General features: G+C 37.3%; 2 protein-coding genes across 4 annotated transcripts in view; one reads left to right on the top strand and one right to left on the bottom strand.

Moving 5' to 3' along the window:
• LOC143244223 (uncharacterized) overlaps nt 1-18,946 on the top strand; it is a 32,500-nt gene extending 13,554 nt beyond the window's left edge. For both annotated transcript variants that reach the window (XR_013024973.1, XM_076488498.1), the window contains one exon: nt 18,708-18,946. Coding sequence is in view for 1 of the 2 variants with exons in the window: in XM_076488498.1 (XP_076344613.1) it covers nt 18,708-18,796 (89 nt within the window). In the remaining variant the exon portion in view is untranslated. The remainder of the gene's footprint in view (nt 1-18,707) is intronic.
• LOC143244214 (homeobox protein cut-like) overlaps nt 1-21,595 on the bottom strand; it is a 316,853-nt gene that overhangs the window by 236,765 nt on the left and 58,493 nt on the right. For both annotated transcript variants that reach the window (XM_076488461.1, XM_076488464.1), the window contains exon 2: nt 14,817-14,927. In XM_076488461.1, the coding sequence (XP_076344576.1) occupies nt 14,817-14,927 (111 nt within the window). The remainder of the gene's footprint in view (nt 1-14,816; nt 14,928-21,595) is intronic.

Here is a 21,595-nt window from a genome sequence, read left to right as displayed (position 1 = left end):
GGCTACACAATGGACTATCTAATGCTATGCCCAAAACAAGTACTGAAACCCGGTTTCTAGAGTTGTAAATCTGTCAACATATCACTGTGTCACTGGGGGATATTCATTCATTCGACCACGTGGTTTGTTTCTGATTTTAAGCACAAGGCTACACAATGAGCTAGCTATCTTATGCTATGTCCACCGCAAGAATCCAACACCGCATATTTATGTTAAACCACCATGGGGCGCTTACAACAGTAATTTAGAGATATTATTGGACAGTGTGTCAGGACTGGAAGGCTATTTTGTATTAAAGGCATGCATCATGCAATGTTTAGGTGGATATATAAATATATTAGTCCACTTTTAATTATTTGATTGGTATGTATTGAAAACACAAAATCTTATAAACATGATCTATGTCAATTGTTAGTACAAGTCAAATACATTTTGTTGATATATTTAGCACCAAACAAATACAAAAGTTTACAAACAGGATCTATCACAATCCTTAGAGTATTTTTAATTTGCTTTATTTATAGATTTCGTCAAAGAACACACAGATTTAATCAATCTTTTAAAAATGTCCTCTTTTTATAACCAAATAATATGTTCGACAATTTACTTAGCATTATCTACTTTGAATTATTTCAGAAAAGATAAAAAGGTTAAACAAATGATGTGCATGATACATTTCTGTAACCACAGATAGGCCTACGTAAGCTGTATTTCTACAGCCGTAGGCCTAAGGATCAAATTAAAAAACTTTATTGTACATTTAACAATCAGCAAAAGAAAAAGTTGTTTCTTAAAATCAACAATCCCTCAAAATTTTGGTTTGTTTTTGCTTGTCCCTAATTTTGCACTGTAAGACCAGAGGGAAGGCAGCTAGTCATCAACACCCACCGCCAACTCTGAGGCTACTCTTTTACCAACTAATAATGGAATTGACCATAACTTTATAACGCTTCCACGGTTGAAAGGGCGAGCATGTTTGGCGCAACGGGGATGTGAACCCGCGACCCTCGGATTACGAGTCGAGTGCCTTATCCACCTGGCCATGCCGGGCATCCCTCAAAATAGAATTATAGCACCTAAACATCCAACCTGCAAATATTCATATATAATATAAACAAGAGGCGTTTGTCTTCCAACAACGCACTCTCAAACTCGACATTAAGAAATACAAATTATTTATCTGAAAGGAGTTGTTTTTGTTTTTCGTGACTCCGTTTTATAAATCACATGTTTTCGTTAGAGTGGCACGTCACTGAAACTATAATTAACTTCAGCCAATAGCAGCTGATTAACTAGCACGGCGGTTTTCCTTGAGGAAAGAGATATGAAATCATAACTTAATTAAATAATTCAGCATTCTCAATTATATTTCAATTAAGAAGCAATTTTTGAATACAAGTGACGGATAATTTCAGCCGACTAATGAGCAAAAATTTAATTACCAGAGCCTAAAACCAAATAAAGCAATGATTAAAAAAGACAACCCGCGATGTTCGTTGGTACGGACGTCCAACCATCCCTGACCATCTGCGCACGAGAGTACAAACACTTTCTCTACTGTTTGGAGAAATAATTTTAAATTTGTTCTAAGTAAGGGCCTGAGAAAAATTGCAATTAGTTTGTTGATGTTATTTACGATACGAAAAAGAACACATTAAGCCATAGCCTAATTAGGTTAAGAAAAATAATGGAAATTTAGCCAACGTAACGAGCACGTGCTCACTCAGATTCAACCGGAAGTACGTCAAAGTACTTGCACTTACAAAAAATAAATAAATAAATGAGAAGGTAGCATTGTCTATGTTCGTGTACCTGGAACTTTCAAAATAAGATTTTAAACTCATTTTACAAATCACATTTCTATCCAATTTGATGAAAATAACTGCTGGCCTGTATCGAAACTACGCCTAACGTGCACACCAAAATCCCGATTTTTTGGTGTTCTTATGGTATAAAGCTACACAATGTAATATCTGCATTCTGCCAAGTGTGGGGAATCGAACTCCGAACCTTAACTGTTTAATTCCGTCAAGTTACGATTAACTCCCAGAGGGAGACAATTTTATACGTAATTCGGGTTAACATAATTAAAAGATGGAAGTTAAAAACAGTAAATATTCAGTCAAATATCTGCTGAACCGGGTGTTACTTAGCAGATAATGTACCCGAACTGTGAAATCGAGAATTCAAAGTTTGCAATTCGTTGTCATTAAAATGCATTCCGCACACTCGATCATGGGTGTGCAATATAAATAACCCAAGAACGGGAGGCGAATACTTTTGTTTAGCTGCCTTTTTGTTTTTTAAATCTAACTAATTCAATATTAGGAAAGGCTAAGTGTAGATGTCTCTTGTGACGCTTTGCACGAAAATTCGAAAGCAAACAAACTAATATTGCTGCGTGCATTGAAGCAACGGAAAAAATAATGAAAAACGTTTGTTTTGTTCAATTGTTGTTAAGCACAAAGCCACACAATGTGGCTACCTGTGATCTGCCCACCAGGAGTATCTAAATACTAAAATTAGAGATATAAGCCCACAGCTTTACTGCTAAATTATAGGAGAGATGGTTTGTTTTAAATTTCGCGCAAATCTACTCAAGGGCTATCTGCGCTACCCGTCCCTAATTTAGCAGTGTAAGACTAGAGGGAAGATCATCATCACCTACCGCCAATTCTTGGGCTACTCTTTTACTAACGAATAGTGGGATTGGCTATCACATTATAACGACCTCACGGCTGAAAAGGTAAGCATGTTTGGTGTGACGGGGATTCGAACCCGCGACCCTCGGATTACGAATCGAGTGCCTTAACCACCTCGCCATGCCAGGCCTACATAAATGTTAAAATTATGGTTATTATGCGGTATATATATCAGAGATTCCTTAACTGGAGCTACAGGAAAATGTCAGAGGGACATCCACATTACTATTAAGGTATTCAACATTTGTAGATTCACATGGGAACATCAATCAATGTGTAGGATATTCTTGGGGGGCGGGGCTTGTGCTGAGAAAGTTTGAGAACTCATAATGTACATGACATTCTTTGATAAAGATGTTTATAAACTAGTTTTTGTTGAATTTCGAGAAACGCTACTCGAGGAGTATCTGCGATAGCGACCTCTAATGTTGAAGCGATAGACCAGAAAGAATATAGCAGATAACACCTCCCACCGCCAATTCTCAACTCTTTGACCACCATTATTCTGTATTAAAGAATACTAAATCCAGTTGGTTAGATTTACCGTCACATTATAACTTCCCCTCCTCTATAGCTCAAATAGTGAGCACGTTAGGCATCGAGTTTCGATCCCGCAACCGACAGATTACGAGACTAGCGCCCTAACCACCAGGTCATGCTAACCCAGATGTTGATATATTTCAAATCATGTGATCATTTAAATTTTATAAAATGGACATTTATATGTACATTTAAATGCAGAACAATGGTAAAACTTTTTTCTGAAATGTTTAAAATAACGAGCACAAGAAAAAAAAATGTATCGTTAAATGCACACACAAGTGTGGATGTGTGTGTGTGTGTATACATATTACTTTAATACTTACACTGACCTGTACCGATATTTCACACTTTTGCGAGGTTTTCTGCAAAAAGGAAAGAATGAACGATCGCAGAGTTTGAACCCGACCTCACTTCTTTCTTGAAGCAGAAAAAGTTTTCGTTTTTACTTCTCAACAAATTCCTCACTAAAAACGTACAGACCAGAGTTGATAACCCATTAATCCAAATATACCAAGGCCTACTTTTCGCATATAAATAATGTCGTTAATGTTTGAATAGCATGTACATTCGCCACGAATGTTTGATCTTATAAGAACAGACACAGTGATATATAAAAACGGGGTGTCTTAGTTGTGTGTTTCCGATAAGAAAAATCGCTGAGAGACACTTTCAAATAACAGTAGCGGATGTTTGTCTAACCTAAGTAAGCTGCACCTTAATAGTTTATGCGAGACACAGGGGATCTCCAACAGAGTCAGAGACCTTCCAAAGGTTCAGATATACCATCCTTAAATTAAAACTACTGACCAGTGGAGGAGAAAAAACAAACTCTACGTGGCACTCGCCGCCTACATGACCACTCTTAACTGAACAGCAAGCTTAATGACGATTTTCGTGTGTATGTTTTTCTTACAGTAAAACCACATCGGGCTATCTAATGTGTCCGCCGAGGGAGCGATTTTCATATCGAATTCACGGATGAAAGCGTATAGTGTGTAAAACAGCACTTTACGAGTTCGAGGTTGGTATCTTCATTTTTTGTATAAAATATCACAGTTTTAATAATAATGGTACTATTTATTTTCTGTCCACGTTACGTCGCATTCGTTATTGTGCTCATTGTTTCAAAGCTATTATTACCAAAACAAACTTTATTTCACTTTATTTTTCACTACACATAGTATACAATCGTTACAACATTTATGAAAGCTTGTCTACAGAGCCGTACTTCAGTGTTCTTTCGCGAAACCCGACACTTAACGACACACAAACTTTCTATAGGTCATCCGATTACATAACGAAATAACCCAGATAGCCCTTGGGTAGCTTTGCGCTAACCATCCCTAATTTACCAGTAAAAACACAGCTAGTCAACATCACCTACCATCAACTCTTGGACTACTTACTTTTTTAAAGATTTTGGTGAGATTGGCCGTAAAATTACAACGTCCCACGGCTGAAATGACTAACAGGTTCGACGATGGGGGCTAAAATCCGCAAATGGCGAGTCAAACGCCCTCTAACCATAAGGTCAATTTGTTTTGTTTCTGTTTTGTTTTTAATTTTGCACGAAGCTACACCAGGGCTATCTCCGCCAGCCGTCCCTAATTTAGCAGTGTAAGACTAGAGGAAAGACAGCTAGTCATCACCACCCACCGCCAACCCTTACGCTACTCTTTTACCAGCAAATAATGATTTTGACCGTCACATTATAACGCCCCCATTTGGTGTGACGGGGATTCAAACCCGTAACCCTCATATTGTGAGTCGAGTGCCTTAACCACCTGGCCATACCAGGCCTCATCAGGTCAGTTTGTGGTTGGAGTTTTTCCGGAGCCAAACCATACAATGTTATGCGTCAGTGAAACATTTGCTATGTTACATACTTCAACACGGTTATCCCCAAAACGATTACTCTACTATTTGATGCACTATACTTAGATTTCGCAGTACTTGAAGCGTTTTTCTTTTCTCGAACTTTCTCCGAGTCATATTGCTGCAAGAATTTCGCTTTAATAACGTTAATAAATATGATTTAGTTATTCCTCGAGTTTATCTTGGTGATATGTTTGTATTGTATACATATTTCTTTAAAAACCAAAGTTGTTTCCAGTAATATCTCTTTCCACATTTAACTATTTTTTTTAATCTATCACGTCTAATTGGTTATTTGTTTACACAAGAGCATATATATATCCACCAAAGAATCTGACAATGAAATATATCATTGTTCTTGACACCTTGTAAAAGTTGCCACCGTATCGTTACGATACACAGTGAACTGTGTCCTGTCCACCACAGGTATCGAAACCCGGTTTATGGAGTTGTAAGTCCGCAAGCATATTGCTGAGCCACTGTGAGGACTGGAAAGCAGATCCCCATTGGAGATCTTTGCACTAAGTAGCCCCCCTCCATCTGAAATATAGTATAAGATTTTTTTAAATCCTCTACATAGTGACTCCTATAGTGTTTCTCTCCCCTCCAAATTAACTCTTTGCCCCTTTATACCTGTTATATAATAGAATTTCAAGCAGCCGGAAATTGTTATATGATTTAACAAGCTAATTAAATGTTGATATTTATTAAATTTATTATATTAGCCAACAAGACTGACACACACAATTTTCTTTCTTAACACAAATACATTTTAATATACAATTATAACAGAAAGTGTTCGTATCCCTGCGTCCCGAGTGGTTTTTTGCTCATAACCTAAAAAGTATCACGATTAGGCCAACAGAAGTATAATATATTATAAATATTATAGTAATACACATCTACATAAATTTTTATGCAAATTAAACAACAAATAAACTGTTTATAAACAAATAACCAAATATAGGAGGAGCAGAAAGTGTTCGTACATTTCAGAACGTGTGAAAAAACTGATATTCCCGTAAAAATTTTGTTTAGTTTGACGAATAAACTACATTATACCATTCCAGAACTAGACCCTGGGTACATAATTATTGGGGTTTATCCAGCAAAACATGTACTTCCGGCAATTTAGCGCCGTCTCCGTCATTATCTGCTCGGTCATCATGGCGAACAGGAAACAACTGTCCAATGATTTAAAAAACCGAATTATTGTAAAATACAAGTCTCGTGTGTCTCTTTCAGGTATTGCTACACAACTTAATGTGGCGAAATCTACTGTTCAAAGCATAATTGCCAAGTTTAAGCTTACAGGATCAACTGCTAACCTCCCTCGTTCCGGACGCCCCACTAAAATTCCAGAGAGAACCAAGAGGAATGTTCTGAGAGAATTAGTAAGAACCCTCGTTTAACAGGTAATGACATACAGAAACTGGTAAGGGAAACTGGGGTTAAAGTAAGCACCGCTACAGTTACGAACATGTTACGCTCTTCTGGGTTCAAAGCATGCCGTCCTCGTAGAACTCCATATTTAAAGCCTGTTCATTTAGAAGTATGATTGAGGTATGGAAGAAAGCATATAGATAAACCCTTTACCTATTGGAAGAGTATTCTTTGGTCAGACGAGACTAGTTACTAACGACGGGTAATAGCATTAAACACCTCAAGATTTGAGAAACATATCGCGGTGTATATGGTATGATACACACACACACACACACACACACACACACACACACACACACACACACATATATATATATACTTATACGGTATAACCTTTTGATCTTGTAATTAACGTCACTGTTTGTTTGTTTTTCTACGCGAGCACTTTTAACACACAGTATTTAACATTTACACGTGCTTAAGGAGCTAAAGGCACATCACCGAACACGTTCGTCGTTTCAGCTGTGGAAGCGTTATAATGGTAGGTCAATCCTACTATTTTCGGTAAAAGAGCAGCGTAAGAATTGCCGGTGACTGATCTGGACTACATGTACACCCTCTAGTCTATCACTACTAAATTAGGGACGGCTAGTACAGATAGCCCTTGCCTAGTTTTGCGCGAAATTCAAAACAAAGCAAAGAAAAGCGTCTACACACAGACACCGCTAGTTGAAATTTAAGGGTTCCGAACCGCCCTTTCAGCCTTGAAGGCGTTATAATGTTACGGTCAATCCCCCTATTCGATAGCCCAAGAGTTGGCGTTGGGTGGTGATAACTAGCCACCTTTCCCTCTAGTTTTACCCTGCTAAATTAGGGACAGCTAGCGCAGATAGCCCTCGTGTAGCTTTGCGCGAAATTCAAAACAAATCAAACCTTTCTTCTGGATGTTACATCCGCATAAGATAAACATTAAAGATTTCATTTTAAAATAGACAGGTTTCGTGCGTTCGAATTCAATGTTACCGATGCCCTCTTGTGGCAGTCATAGCGAAAAAAACAACTATGTGAATATCTATATTTTTCTCCTTACAACAAAGACTACCCACCCACATCTTGTCAAAAACAAATCCAGCAAATAGTTTTTGAGCTATCTCCAAATTGTATGTCTTTTGTTATTTATACTGTACCTTAGAATTCATAATCAAATATCTTATCTGTAGAGTTACTATATCTCAGAACGGCTATTAGGCGTATTAACACTTTTACTAATAAAGCAAAAAACAACGTTTCGACTTTTCTAGGCCATCTTCAGGTTAATGCGACCTGAGAAGGTCAAAACGTTGTTCTCTGCTTTTTTACTTCAATTGGGTTTCTCATCATTAAGAATCGTAGAGTTACTGTTATTTATCATCAGATTTCGTTAATAAATATCGTTTAGCTTTGTGCTATACGAGCGTCATCATAACCATCAGATTAATTCCTAAGCGCGTGATCTGCACGGACATAGCTACTAAAGAAAGAATGAAATATATATACATACACACACACACACACACACACACTAATAAAAAAATGTTTACAAAAGTTATTCAGTCAAAAATACGAAAATATAATTCGAAAGCAGCTAAACCTTAACACTAACGTTCACGAGTTGAAGATAGAAACTCACAAACATACAACTCGGACTTCATTAATTCACATAATAATTTCATTCAGAATTTCTAAAATATAATAACTTGAACTGAACTCCAAGTGTAAGGTAAAATTAAAGGTATCTCTTGAACTAATACAATACATAGTTGTGGAATTTTTATTTTCTATAATTTAAAATTTCATATTAAAACGTTCAGGCAGGAAAAGTCAGTTCTAATTATATAACTCCTAATTAAGGTGAACAAACACGTCGGGAATTTTGGGGGTGGGGGCTGAATGATGCTTAAATGTTAATTAAAACTTAAAACTGTAATTCTAATTTGGAACCATTGTCCTTAAAAGAAACAAAAAATGATAGGTTACAAATTTAGCAGTTCACGGCTTAACCTTTTCTGTGAAGTTAATCGTATTACCTCAAATCGTCAGTACAAAAATTTAATTAGTTTATTTCAAAAGCGTTAATTAAGACATGGTAAACAGCACTGTTTAAGTGTTTACACTACAAAGAACCTTGATGAAGCACGTGCTGCACAACCCGAAAGAAAATACATGCAGATAATAGATAGCAGTTATGTTCATAGTCTCATAGCAACGTATCCCCAACAAACGAACACGTTTATTAATTTAGTGAGACTGGAATTCAAGCTAATTGCTGTTCGCATTGTTTCAAATAGTAACGAAACATTCCCACAACAACACACATGCATTGTTAACATTGTTGGTCTTCCGATTATTGAATATATCATAGAAAAAGAAAGCCTACTACTGTTAACTCCACCCTTCCACTTGAAGTGACACTGTCTGGTGACATCAGAGTGTACTTACAATATTACATGAGTCCACGTACAGTTTCACAAACGGGATAACGGTAGGGTAGGAGTTGATAAAGCTAGTGGTAATATGAAACGAAATTCTCGTTGAATTACCCGAGATGTGATTTGTTCTTACTGAAATACGTTCTGATACCCTAACAAATCATGTCGTTGAAAAACCATTTGTTCATCTATTATTGGTTATTATTAGCATTTTAACAGCTCTTATGTCAGAAGTTATGACGTAATTAGACTTACATATGCGTGAGTGTGTATACACAGTTCAACTATATGAACACTTAGTAGACTATTTAATTACTACAGTTTTACATTTTACTAGTTTATAGGGTTACATTATTGTTGTCTAAGACTCTGTACTTTTTCGGTAATAAAAACTTCCGAGTGAAAGGAAAGAAAAGTACAAAATCATATAATAACCTGACCGTCTACGTTACATCTAGCGCCGACGAGGCCTTTCGCATAAATACTACGGCTCTACAGGGTAACTGAGATATGTAGATGTGAGTTGTGGGCGAAACGCTACTTATATAAAGTGTAGTTTTAATCATATGTACAGGAAATGGTCACTGCACAATTACTGCTTAAGTAAGGGGAGAATCCATAATATTTTGGTGTATGTAGGCATTGAATTTCGAGATCCCTGTCCAGCACTTTTAAGGTCCGTTTGTTACAGTAGTTTGACTTATTTTTGACGATGGATGTGATCGGTTTTGTTTTTGGTTCGCTGTCTTCACTCCTCTTCTGTGCACGACCTCTCGTCCTCTATCAGTTTTCACTACAACATACATCAATCACAGACTCGTAAAATTAAACACCTCATGACAATATCTAAATCAAATCCCTTTGTTCGGGGTAAACGGGGAATTCAATAATTTTCGAGCTCCCCCAGATGACAAACGGTTTGAAACAAGTAACTGTGATCTGAACGGTTGAAATATTTAATAACATTGTTGGGAATGTGTTTGTTTGTTTGTTTGTTTTGGAATTTCGCACAAAGCTACTCAAGGGCTATCTGTGCTAGCCGTCCCTAATTTAGCAGTGTAAGACTAGAGGGAAGGCAGCTAGTCATCACCACCCACCGCCAACTCTTGAGGTACTCTTTTACCAACGAATAATGGGATTGACCGTAACATTATACACCCCCACGGCTGGGAGGGCGAGTATAATTAGCGCGACGTGGGCGCGAACCCGCGACCCTCGGATTACGAGTCGCACGCCTTACGCTCTTGGCCATGCCAGGCCGTTGGGAATGTGAACACTGACCATTTTTAACCATGATACAGAAGTACACTAATGGTATATTAAACTGTTTGTTACTGTTTGTATTTTTCTTTTAGCAAAGCCACATCTGGCAATCTGCTGTGTCCACCGAGAGGAATTGAGCCTAATTCTAGTGTTCTAAATCCATAGACTTACCCCTGTTACAGCGGGGGACTAAACTGTGCAAAATCTGCACTTATCTTTAGCATAATGTTTGTCACGCACAAATGGAAGGAACCTAGAAATCATGATTATTAGCGTGGTAATCAATCCATCAGACTTGCTTCTGTACCACTGAAAGGCACAACATTTGTAAAAAAGGAATGTTTAGATGATCACGGGCCAACGGCAGTATATATCACATTTATAAAAAAAGGAATGTTTAGATGATCATGTGCCAATGGCAATATATATCACATTTGTGAAAAAAGGAATGTTTAGGGTGGTTACGGGCCAAGAGGAGGTATATATCACATTAGTAAAAAAGGGGTGTTTAGGTTTACAACAAAGTTCAGTACAGTGTAAATAATGTACGGTTAAAATGTACTATTTCTGCAGTCCTTCTGGCACTCATGATACAAGTATAAGCACTCCAGTCCGTTCCCTTAATTGAAGTTCCATGATTGCTAACTTGGTTTTAGGCTTGGATTTTGTCTGACAGATGGGAATTCCCAAATGCTTTTGGGTGCTAACACCACTGGCAGTCTCCATCATGACCTTTGGACTACGACCAGAAAGTGCGATGCAATTAAATAAAAAAAAAATCGAAATAAACACATACACGTATAAAATAACACCTAGTGGACAGAGCACTAGGAATCTAAATATGAAAATTATTTTTTGTTAACTCATACAAAAACCAAATTATCAAAATTGCGTTTGTAAATTTTTAGTGTTTTCTTTGTTTAAATCATTAATAGCCTATGATTTTCTTCTAAGATGGTTACATATTTCGAAATATAGATTATTAATTTAGTCTAATACACTGATACCTCTGTTCTTGAACGACTCCCTTCTCGAACAATTCAGTTTTCGAACACATTGTTTGAGAAAAAAATGTCTCGGTTGTCAAACATAAACTTAGTTCCTGAACCAAGCTGTCGTGGCCCCGAACCCCCGAAATAACCCGACTAATGACCCGAACGACCCTTCGACCATTTTCGGCCCACGCCAAGCTTGCACAAAACATTTTACCCACACCTGCTGCTCAGTCCACGCCTCCGCTAAAATCTGCTGTGAAAGTTCTCGTTTTTTTTTTTTTCTAAATATTCTGATTAAATAAGCCACCATGGGATCAAGGAAGGATAATGAAAGCAGCAAACCAAAAAGAAAAGTTGTTAGAGCCACAATAGATGTGAAAAAAGATCTCATAGCGAAGTATGAGAGTGGTGTTTGCGTGTCTGACCTTGCTACACAGTTTGGTATGGCGAAGTCTACAGTTTGCACTATACTGAAAAATAAAGAGGTCATCAAAGGAGCTGATGTTGCAAAAGGAGTGATGATGCTTATGAAACAAAGATCACAAACAATGGAAGAGGTAGAAAAACTGTTGTTGATTTGAGTAAACGAAAAACAGTTAGCTGATGATAGCATTTCTTAGACCATTTGTGAGAAAGCAAAGCAGTTGCATGCTGACCTCCTGAAAAACAACCCTGGAACGAGTGCTGATACAAGTGATGCCTTTAAGGCCAGTAGGGGATGGTTTGAAAAATTTAGAAAGAGAAGTGGCATACATAGTGTGGTGAGACATGGGGAGGGTGCCAGGCAGAAACAAACCTCATTAGATAAGTTTTTATAGTGAGAAATAGGTCCAGTGAGTCTCAAGCAGGTTGTAACGGTGCAAAGAGACAGAAAAGAGAAAGAACCCCAGAAGGAGAGTTACCTGACGTTTTTATGCAAGGTGATTCCTCTTCCAAATAATAATAACCCTCCTACTCTCCATGTTCCTCTCCACCTTTCACTTACACCATCAGCTCTCCTCAGCACAGGTAAAATTTTCATTTATTGTTTTTTTATTGTGTTTATAGTTTTTGTGGTTGACTTTATGCATATAAGTATTATTATACAGGTGTAAATAAGCAATATTTTTACTTAAAATGCTTCATAATGCGTAATTTTTGGAGGTCTGTAATGGATTAATTTAATTTGCAGTATTTCTTGTGGGAAAAATTGATACGGTTTTCGAACAGCCTTCTGGAACGGATTAAGTTCGAGAACTGAAGTACCACTGTATTACATAGAAAGAATTCACACTATAATTAAATCAAGGTAAAATATTGCTACCTGCCGGTAAAATACAATAATTTGAGAAATTTCTAGCTTGTAAGGAAGACGGCTTTATTTATAGCATCAGTTAAAAGTTTGTCTTCTTTTTTTTTTGCTGTTTTTGTTCCATAACGTTTACAGTATAATTCTCCGTAATTTAGAGCTGACAGACAAGAAAAAATGTAGGTAGCAAACAGAACTCTCCGCTGACTCGTCTCATCAGATAGTGCCCGGCATGGCTAAGTGGGTTAAGGCGTTCGACTCGTAATCTGAGGATCGCGGGTTCGAATCCCCGTCACACCAAACATGCTCGCCCTTTCAGTCGTGGGGGCGTTATAATGTGACGGTCAATCACACTATTCGTTGGTAAAAGAGTAGCCCAGGAGTTGGCGGTGCGTGATGATGACTAGCTGCCTTCCCTCTTGCAGATAGCCCTCGTGTAGCTTTGCGCGAAATTCAAAACAAACTCATCAGATATCGGAGAGTGTATTCATGATCCTAAAGAGATGAGCACATTTATACAGCAGCTGGACTCGAAACATAACACTTCGGTTTCACAATTCGGACGTGCAGAATTACAGGCCCACGCCCGGCCTTAACAACTGTAAAGCTTTAAGTCAGGGATTCGGTAAACTACGGCCCTCAGTCCCCAAACGAAATATCACATCAACCCGGCCCGCGGTGGTCCTAAAAACGAATTCAAGTTTGTAACTCTACCCGGCCCGCGGTGGCCCTAAAAAAGAATTCAAGTTTGTAACTCTACCCGGCCCGCGGTGGTCCTAAAAAAGAATTCAAGTTTGTAACTCTACCCGGACTGCAGTGGTCCTAAAACAAGAATTAAAGTTTGTAACCTTACCCGGCCCGCAATAGTCCTACAAAAAGAATTCAAGTTTGTAACTCTATCTCAGGCCTCATTTCGAGCGACAAACAAACAACATCAAGTCTCACACTGATCGCTGTGCCCTTCACAACATGAATATTACTTAAATAAAATAAACATTATTTCATTGTGTTTTATTATTATTACCTTCATTTATTAGCTATAGAGATGAATGTGACCCTACATCCACTCACAGATATGGCCTCTGACCCCTGCTGTAGGTGAACATCTTATTAAGTGGAACTGTTTTGTTTTTTTCTCAAGTGTGCTGGGTGTGTCTAAATGTTTAATTCATTCTGTTTTCATTGTGTGTGTTGAATAAACAAAATTAATCTGGTAAACCTTCACCACTGACTTTTATGTACGAGTTGTTTGTTTTTGGAGATAAGCGCCCCTTTTCATTAAATATACAAAACTAGGTTGAGAGACGACATTACTGTTCATTTACAAGTCAGTAAATGTTGAAAAGAACTAAACAGTAACACATACTCATTAAATAAATACATATTATTGGTCTGGTTGGCTTAACTGCTAGATCACCACATTACGTTACTCTTGGCAAAGAAAAATTCCTAGTGGAGAAAGGATTAAACTCACGAAAGTTACTTAATATTCTGAATTCTTAGAATTGAAGTGATGGTTCCCCTCTTCTGGCGGCTTGGTATGATCATAGCCTAGTGGTAAAGACGCTTGACTCGCACACAGAGTCGCGAATTCGAGCCCCGTAGCCGAACATACTTGCTCTTTCAGCAGTAGGAGTGTTATAATGTGACGGTCAATCCAACTATTCATTAGTAATAGAGTAGCCCAAGAGTTGGTGGTGAGGTGTATTGACTACCTGCCTTCATTTTGGCCTATCACTAATAAATGAGAGATAGATAGTGTGGATGACCCTTGTATCGCTTTGCGCGGAAATCAAACCTATCTTGCAGGGAGGAGCCATCTAAAATCTGATTATCCGCAAAAATATATTTTAGTGAATATGTCATTTCCCATAACCAAACATTGTATTTAAACAGTACCGCTAAGAGTCAGAGGTATTCGTTTGTTGTAAAGTCCAACGCTAAACAATGGTCTACTTGTGCTGTGCCCATCACAAGTATCGAAACCCGGTTTCTAGCATTATACAACTCTTCAGACTTAACGTTGAGCCACTGATAGAGGGAGGATAAAAGAGGTTATAGAAGACAAACCACGCATCATGTCTTTTCTATCATAACCTATGGTGTCAGCTGTCGTTCGTGCATGTGAAATCGTTACGTGGAGTCAACATGCACGAAATTCTTTCACACGTGTTTACAGACGTTTAATGTTGCACAGACACTGATATATATGTAGAAATTTTCGCGGAAACGCCCACAGTAGGGTGTGATAGTTAGTAGTGTGGAGTAGACACCCAACCATCCCCTTATAACTTACCTCAGAGGCCTGCCTTCTGAAGTCCCGGCTTAGATCCACGAGCCTTTTCCTGGACTTGTCGCTTTCTTCTTGGGTGTTGGCGAGATCTGTAGCTTTGATGTCTAGATCCTTCTGTAAACGAAAAAGTATTTTTAAACGGATGGCATATATAGTATCGGTAACGTCAAAAGCATTTATTTATGCGTGACATATTTACGAGGAATTCGTTTTGTTTTCCTAGGACAGTGGTTCCCAACCAGGGGTGCGAGATAACATTTCAGTTTTTTTTTGTGTTTATATTAAGGGTACTGTCCTATATATTCAAAAATTAGGTTCGATTTTTATTTCTTATTTTTCTTGTTACAGACGTAGCTTTTTACCTTGTTACGATAAACTATCGTTTCTACCGTCACCGGCGCAGACCAAAATCTTAATGTACAACTGTAAACAAACAACACACGAAACGTAAACGTGACCTAAATACTCGGCACGACTAATTAGGTTACGTTCGTGAACGCCGTCTTAAAGTGTCTATTATTTATTTATGTTATGTATTCACGTGATCATGACTCGAGAAACTTCCAGAAGTATCCAGAATTAATCGATGACGTCATGTGACGTATATTTGAGAATGTTCTAGAAAGTTTCGCAGAGTATATAAACCCATGCGTGATGATATGGTAGTCAGTGCATTGTTGATTCTGTGTTCGTGCAAAAAACACTTCATCATGTCAAAGAAAAGTAAATGGAATTCGGATTATGTGAAGTTTGGTTTCACTTGCATCGAAACAACTGAGGATCTGCAAAAACCTCAGTGCATGCTTTGTAACGCTGTCCTTTCAAACGCACATTTGAAGCCATCTAAGCTGCAGGAACACTTCAACAACCGGCATGGTGGAGCAGCTGTTGCAGGCTATGATGTCGAATCGTTGAAAGGTAGAAGGGACCGCTTTGATTCTCGAGCAACCCTTCCAAAACTAGGTTTTATATCTGCTGACAAACCACTTCTGATGGCTTCATACCACGTGGCGTATAAAGTAGCCAAATCAAAGAAGCCCCATACAATTGCAGAAGAGGTGATAAAACCGTGTGCATTAGAAATGACAACAATTGTTCTGGGAAAAGAAGCCTTAAACGAGCTTAAATTAGTGCCGTTATCAAATAATGTTATTCAAAACCGAATTAGTGATTTGAGTTCAGACATTTTGGACCAAGTTATCGCAGATATCAGGGCTAGTGCCTTGAAAATCTCTCTCCAATTGAACGAAACAACTTATGTTGCAAATTGCAGTCAACTCATCGCAATGGTGAGGTATGTTCATGATGGTGCCATAATGGAAGATTTCCTATTCTGTGAAGATCTGAAAACAACCACAAAAGGGAAAGATGTCTTCCAGTGTGTGAAGAACTTCTTTACAAAATATGATTTAGATATCCAAATTACTGGTTCTGTGTGTACCGACGGTGCCCCTGCTATGCTAGGAAATAAATCAGGATTTTTTGCAGTGATGAAACAAGAGAATCCGCACTTGCAAGGTACTCACTCTTTTCTTCATCCACATGCTTTAGCATCAAAAACGTTGCCTCCAAAGTTGAAAAAGGTCCTTGACACTTCTGTGAAGACCATCAACTGGATTAGGGATCGCGCTGTGAACCACCGCTTCTTCAAGTCGCTTTGTGAAGATTTTGGAAGTGAGCATTCAGTTTTGCTTTTCCACATAGAAGTCCACTGGCTGTCACGTGGGAGAACTTTAACGCGCTTCTTTGAACGGCGAGAAATCAAAACTTTTCTGAAGGAACGTGACTATGGTCTGCCAGGAGAAATAGAATCACAAGAATTCAACCAAATGCCAGCCTATTTGAGTGATATTTTCACTTGTATGAATGACCTGAGTGTATCTCTTCAAGGGAAAAACATAAACATATTGAAATGCTGCGAAAAGTTAAATACTTTCAAAGAAAAGTTACATCTTTGGTGTCGACGAGTTAAAAGAGGGAATCTTTCAAATTTTCCATCACTCTAAGAAATGGTAGGTGAGAATGAGTCCCTAATTCCATGTGTGTGTGAAGAAATTGTGGATCATTTGGAAATACTATCAAAGTCATTTGATGGATATTTTGGAGGAGAACTGAAAATTTCTGAAGAATGGATTATGAATCCATACTCCTTCAATTTGGATAATATGTCGGATGATGAAGAACTGAAGGAAGATCTTATTGAACTGCGCACAAATCAAGTTCTTGAAATGCAGTTTGAAAGCAAAACTTTGGAACAATATTGGTGTTCGGCAATGGACATGTTTTCAAAACTTTGTGAAAAAGCACTAAATGTGCTCATCCCATTCGTGATGACATACTTATGTGAGTTTGGATTTAGTGCCCTTTTGTCAATCAATACAAAATCTAGCAATCGCTTGGGTGCACAAGCAGACTTGCAGATTGCTATCAGCAACAAAGTGCCACGCTTTGAAAAACTTGTAAGAAATAAACACGAACAAAACAGTTATTAAATTTAAATTGGCTTATGAACATTTGAACATTTCAAATTCAAAGAAAATTCATTTCATGCATGGATAAAAATTTATTTTTTTGTAGGCCATGTAGGGTTTATGCAACTTTTAGTTTGTTGTAAATTTTTTTCTTTTCCAAATATTTCCCTTTTGTTTATATATCATTAAAAACTAATTTAAAAATTTATTTTGGCCTAAATAAATAATTATTGTGAGAGGTGCGAGAATATATTAAATTTTTTAGGGGTGCGGGGCATTAAAAAAGTTGGGAACCACTGTTCTAGGAACACTATGCATACACGTGAGGTTCACGCAGACGTTTAAAAAGAAATAAACATGTTCGAACCATTTTTTCACCCCAAGCATTACACAAACGTGTTTTTATACAACTCACTATCGCTAGGACACCCAGATTGCATTTTAGTGACGAAATTTATATTTTCGTACTCAGGGAACCTCCTAACAGTGAAATTAAGTCAGGCGTGGACAAATGGTTAGTGTGTTTATAATATGAATAAGACAGAATCATGGTTCGCGACCCGTTGCCACAAAAAAATGCGTCTCGCATTATGGGAGCCGTGGATGTGCTATAAGCGTGGTCAGGCTTGTCTGGAGTTTCGCGAGGGCTATACGCACTAGCCGACCTAATTTAGCAGTGAACGAATATAGGAAAGGCAAGTAGTTTTTACCGCCCACCGTCAATTCTTGTGCTGCTCTTTTACCAATGAATAATGGGATTAACCGTCACGTTGTAATGCCCTTCTACCGCGAATGAAAGGGTGAGCAGGTTTGGTGACAGGGATTCAAACCTGCGACTCTCAGATTGTGAGTCGAGCGCTCCTAAGTACCAGGCCATGATGGGTCCGCTAAAAGAGTGACAGCTAAATAAGTTTTATCAACTAAAAAATAAGGATGTCCATGCACAGATTGGATAACGTTTTGTGAAATACTTAAGCAAAAACAAAAATACAAAAATCAAATTAATTGCAATACTAATGGTATTTTGAAATTTTTAATGGATACCCTATAACCAACAGTACTACGAGTCCACAAACTATTTAGTGTAGATAAAGACGTAATTCAAAGGCCAACTCATAAACATACGAGTAAGAGCTAAATCTCTGTCGTTGTTTTTCATTTCACGATCTCAATTATTACTTCCTAAAGGTGGCGACACTGTACAGTTCAGCTGGCTAACTGATTGATACTTCGAATAACTATTTCCTTCACGTGTATTTTTGGGTCTTAATTTTTTATATTAATTTTATATTTTTCGCAAACTATTAACGATTTAACTGGTTTTCTACAACCTACGAATCTCAATGTTTTATTGGTTCTTTTGGTTGTAATAGATTCTAGCGTAACCATTATAACAATTCTTTTTTTGTTTTTATCTATTAAGGTTTCGTCAGAAACCCGAGCCCATTCGGTCTGACACGGTCAAGGACTTACCATATGTTTCGTACAACTTGGCTTCCTGAGAAGACTTAAACTAAAGTCAACTACGCGTTTGTAATAAAAACAAAATTAATCAAGTATTTATAAACAAATCAACCTTCCCTCCCAAGCTACTAGTGATATCTGTACGAACATTCTGGAAAAGTTGCCTGTAATGCGTTCATTAACATTCTGGAATAAAAGCTCGAGTTTACTGTATTTTATTTAATAACATTCTGTTAAATAGCTTGGGTTTCTAAGTATCTGTAATGTTTCAATGAACGTGCTGGAAAAGAACAAAATCTTTTCAAACTACCTGTAATATGTTTACGAACATTCTGAAACAAAACTCGGGTTTCCCCTTCTAAGCTACCTGTAATGCGTCTACGAACATTCCGGACGAAAACTCAACAGCTCTAAGCTATCATTAATGTGCCTAAGACCATTCTGAAATAAAACTAAAATTTTCTGTTTTTTCAACATAGAATGTAAGTAATACACACTGACCAAACTTCCATAATTTAAGTATGATCTACAGCCATACTGAGAGAAATCAATGACAGTAATTGAAGCAAATAATTAGTTTTGGGCGTTTTACTACAGCTAATTAAAGTGTTTAATTAACGGTATTAATTATAATTCCTAATATACATACATAAATATTACACCATTTATAATTACTGTGCACTATTGGCTCAATATATGGATTTAACAGTAATACAGATTTCCTAAACTATCTAAAACTCGTAAGACATTATTGAGATTATGGGCGAAAATGTCGATAACGAGGGTACTCAACTGACAAATCAATGCATTATAATAACCAAAGACTTCTGTTTTATAGCACCCAATATGGTGCTCAACTGACAAATCAATGCATTCTAATAACCAAAAACTTCTGTTTTATAGCACCCAATATGGTGCTCAACTGACAAATCAATGCATTCTAATAACCAAAGACTTCTGTTTTATAGCACCCAATATTCGCATTTCAACTGATATATTGAAGTATTTTCACCATTTACTAACTTAATAATTCAGATCTATAAAGGTTAGATGTTTATTGACTTACACCATCACGCACACCTAAATACACAACTATATAAAAGCAGTTAATAATTTACCGAGCTATTTTCTCAGTTGTTATTCCTGTAGTCAGTTTTCTTGGTTCACACGTTGCTGGTAACGTTTTAATCAGGAAACTTTCAACGTCAAAATGTTGTTACAGGAACTTCATAAAAATAACCGATAATATAATTCTACATACCTTGCACAACACCGATCCTGTGACTAAGTGACCACAGACACATCACCAGTCTTGTGGCCGTGCAGGAAGTTACTACTAACTGGTTTCTCTCCCTTTTGCATCGTTAAGAGCTCAATATTTAAAACAATTGTGCTTCAACACTTGTGGTCACTTGATGTTCAGCCGTTTAGCGTATAATTAAACCTGATAAAACTTCATCTTAAACGTAACCAAACCAGTTACAATGGTGCGGACGTTCCGAATACGTGTAATAAATATGGAAGTAGAAAATCAAACATTACAGTATTTTACCGATGTCGAAGACGAACCCCCGTTTTGATTAGTTAAATTTTAAAGAAAAAAACAACAATAACATAAGAATAAGGTCGCACCACTTCCACCAATCTTACCAAGATATTTCGTGGTTTGTTTAGTGACTTACAGTATATAAATCCTCATGCCCACTTCTCGCTTTTTGTGAGGTAAATGCTTATCATATCTACCTTTGAAAGTGTATACCTTATATTACCACTATCATATATGTATTATTACCAGTTATAACATTATTCTAAGCTTGGGGAGTCAAAAAGTATTCCGGTATTACAGCACCATATGTACGGTGACCTGTTCTTGTTTATTTATTTGTTTAATACTAAGTAACTCACACACTTCATTCTGGGTAAGGGCTTCGATTACTGTCTAGTTTGGTAACACTTCCACTAGGCTTAGGTTTAGGCGTATGAGCAACGTAACCTTCGACCTGGAAGACGCAAGGTTAATTTTTGACGCTTATTTTGAGGAAAAAATAGGGTATTCGACGCCGGGATATACGGTAGTTTACATGAGGAACTGAGACAATTGTTATCAACCAAACATAATGTTGCAGGGACTCTCCCTATACATGATTGGATTTGAATAGTTAACTTTAAGTTGTTTTAACACAGAAAAAAACAAAACATTCTTAAATATTTTTGATCAACTTTAAAACGTAAATGCGACTGCAAACATGCTATAGTATAAATTATTTTTTGTAGCTGAACCGGCTTAGGGTGTTATTCGGGCGCAAAGATCACGCATTTTAACTTTAGAATTATCTTGCAAAACTAGTAAAGAAATTTATAAAGAACAAAAAAGTGTACCTGCTATCCGTGCGAAACAAATCGATCAAGCATGTTATTTGAAATACAGAAGATGGGGGTGGGAGTTTTTATTATTATTTTATATTATTCACGTGTACAATATAAGGTTCCTTTTTTTTTCTCGCGCCAGAAGCATAGTCGTATTCTTTCGTCTGGTAACCAATTCAAGTCGTGCAACTATTTTAGCCTCGGCTATCAAAATGTGAAACAAACGTAGAGAGAAACCATACGACCAGAGTTCATTTGTTATTCGGGTACTGCGCATTCTCACTAGGCCTAAGTGAGTAAGGAGTTAACGCCTAATTAAATATTCCGCTGAAATACTATGTATGTCACGTGATGTTATATCCAAAGCTTGATGGCTACTATAGATCATGTAGATAAGATAATTTCACTTAACCGTGTATGTGTTATAAAATATTTAAATCGCTTTTACCAGCTGGGAGAAAACAGTGGAGTGCATTAACG

The sequence above is a fragment of the Tachypleus tridentatus genome, chromosome 2 (genome assembly GCF_004210375.1).
Source record: "Tachypleus tridentatus isolate NWPU-2018 chromosome 2, ASM421037v1, whole genome shotgun sequence".
Lineage (NCBI taxonomy): Eukaryota > Metazoa > Arthropoda > Merostomata > Xiphosura > Limulidae > Tachypleus > Tachypleus tridentatus.
Note: the sequence above shows the minus strand (reverse complement) of the source record. Positions and strands in the feature narration are given on the sequence as shown.